Source organism: Frankliniella occidentalis, unplaced genomic scaffold (genome assembly GCF_000697945.3).
Source record: "Frankliniella occidentalis isolate FOCC.00 unplaced genomic scaffold, Focc_3.1 Scaffold2559, whole genome shotgun sequence".
Classification (NCBI taxonomy): Eukaryota; Metazoa; Arthropoda; class Insecta; order Thysanoptera; family Thripidae; genus Frankliniella; species Frankliniella occidentalis.
In genome coordinates this window covers 4599-6788 of record NW_026269640.1, presented here as the reverse complement: position 1 = coordinate 6788, position 2190 = coordinate 4599, and the positions used below count along the sequence as shown (strand labels likewise).

General features: G+C 49.1%; 1 protein-coding gene across 1 annotated transcript in view; it reads left to right on the top strand.

The window, feature by feature from the left end:
- LOC113212328 (fatty acyl-CoA reductase wat-like) overlaps window positions 1-2190 on the top strand; it is a gene marked incomplete at its 3' end in the record, with an annotated part of 3612 nt that extends 1422 nt beyond the window's left edge. Inside the window, 6 exon segments of the mRNA XM_052276328.1 lie at window positions 66-211; window positions 549-658; window positions 912-1126; window positions 1417-1670; window positions 1755-2012; window positions 2107-2190. Of these exon segments, the coding sequence (XP_052132288.1) occupies window positions 66-211; window positions 549-658; window positions 912-1126; window positions 1417-1670; window positions 1755-2012; window positions 2107-2190 (1067 nt within the window).

Below are 2190 nucleotides of genomic sequence, written 5' to 3'. Positions count from 1 at the left end.
GGCGGGGCGGCGGGGGGCACCAGGAATGTGTGCACTGAATATCCACTATGCGGTTGACTTGACAGGCCTTCGTCCACGTGTCGACCGCCTACGCCTACCCGCAGCAGAAGGTGGTCGAGGAGAAGTTCTACGAGCCGGAAGTGAGCCCGGACCGCCTGCTCAACATCGTCAACAGCATGGACGACGCCATGCTCGACGCCATCACACCACAGTACGTGTCGGGGAAAGGTGGAGGAGTCCCTCGAGTGGGACAGATTTCGACCCATCCCCTTTCCGGTATCCGCACCGCCAGAAATGGAGCGACACCGGAATTTTAGGCGATATCGCATAGATGTCGTTTTGATATCGCATGTCGTTTTTGTGCCCACTTTCGTGTGCGTGTGTCGCTAGCGACACGAAAAGCGACACAAATCGATATGCGATATCGAAACGATTTCGCCATTTCTGGAGGTGTCGTTTCGACGTCGTGTGTCTGCCCCTTTGACGTCGGACCGATATCGTTTTGACATCCTGCTTCTGAACAACGGCCTGTTTCTCTGGTTCTGCAGACTCATCACGACCTGGCCCAACACGTACGCCTTCACCAAGGCCGTCGGCGAGGCGGCCATCCGGCAGCACAGCAGAGGCCTGCCCGTGGTCATGGTCCGGCCCTCCATCGGTGAGTCCCCACCCCAGCGAGGAATAAATAAAACAAGTCGAAACGATATCGAGACGATCGAAGTGCCGTTGAAACGATACCGTTTCGATACCATGTTGACGTTTATTTATTCTGGCTAGGCCAAGTCGTCGTCGATACCCCGCCGGCGCTCACTGCCGCGCGGAGTATACGGCCGGCAGCCGATGTCGTCCTAATATCGTGCAAAACGTCACGTTAGTGTAATGCTAACTTAAAGCTCACGTCCGACTTACAGTTATCTCCACGGCCAAGGAGCCCATCTCGGGCTGGATCAACAACGTTTACGGGCCCACGGGGGTGGTGATGGGCGCGGGCGTCGGGCTCATCAAGGTGCTCCACTGCGACGGAGACCGCGTCGCGGACATGGTCCCCGTCGACATGGTCATCAACAACATCATCGCCGTGGCCTGGGACGTGGCCGTCTCCAAAGAGAACCAGCAGAATGAGGAGGTGAGTGAGAATGCGGGTATCTAAAAATTCCAATGAGAAATGCGATATCGAAACGATCGAAGAGCCTTCGAAACGATGTCATCTCGATATCGTTTTGACGGTCATTTCTCACTGGAAAATTATATCATGGCAAATTTAAAACAAAACAATGACGTCTATTTTTGTAAAAAAAATTTTTTTACGTATAGTCTAGGTTTCTTGAAAGGTATATAAAATGCCAAAAAATTGCTTATTTTTGAGGGAAGTCCCTCCTACTTTTCGGCTCCAGTTCACATCAAATGCTCTTACAGGTTAAAGCAGACGACACCGAGGCGGATCCCCCAGTTGTAAACTTCGTGTCATCGCCGGACAGCCCCATCACGTGGGGGAAGTTCATGGAGCTGTGCGCCAAGGGCGTCCAGATACCTTCGGTGCGCTGCATTTGGTACTACGACTTCCGGCTCATCAAGCACGTCCAGCTCTACACCCTGTACACAATGTTATTGCACCTCCTGCCAGCCATCCTGGTGGACACAGGCTGTCGGATTGTGGGGAAGAAGCCATTGTGAGTCGCCAGTTTGTGCAACATCATACTCTGTATGTTTTACACAATTTTAATGTTTTAAAATGTTAAATGTTTCTTTTCCAGCCTGTGGGATGCGTACAAGAAGATTCACAAGTTTGCAGCTGTTATTGCGCATTTTGCAACCAATGAGTGGACATTTAGAAATGACAATGTTCATAAACTGTGGGACAAGTTAAATCCTGTTGACCGAAAGACATTCGAGTTCAACTGCAAGACTTTAAGATGGGAGCAGTACTTTAATACTTACATGAGAGGTTTACGAGTGTACCTTTTGGAGGATCCACTCGACACCTTACCTCAAGGCAAAGTAAAATACCGAAAGTAAGTAATCATTTCCATTCGTCCACTATATAAAATGACAGTTGTAAAATGAATGTATGGCAAATCTTATTTAATTTTTTAAAATTTGTTGCAGGCTTAAGGCTATTCACTACACTGTAAAATACGGTGTTATTCTATTATTATGCTGGCTTCTTCTGCAGTTCCTAAGGTTGATATT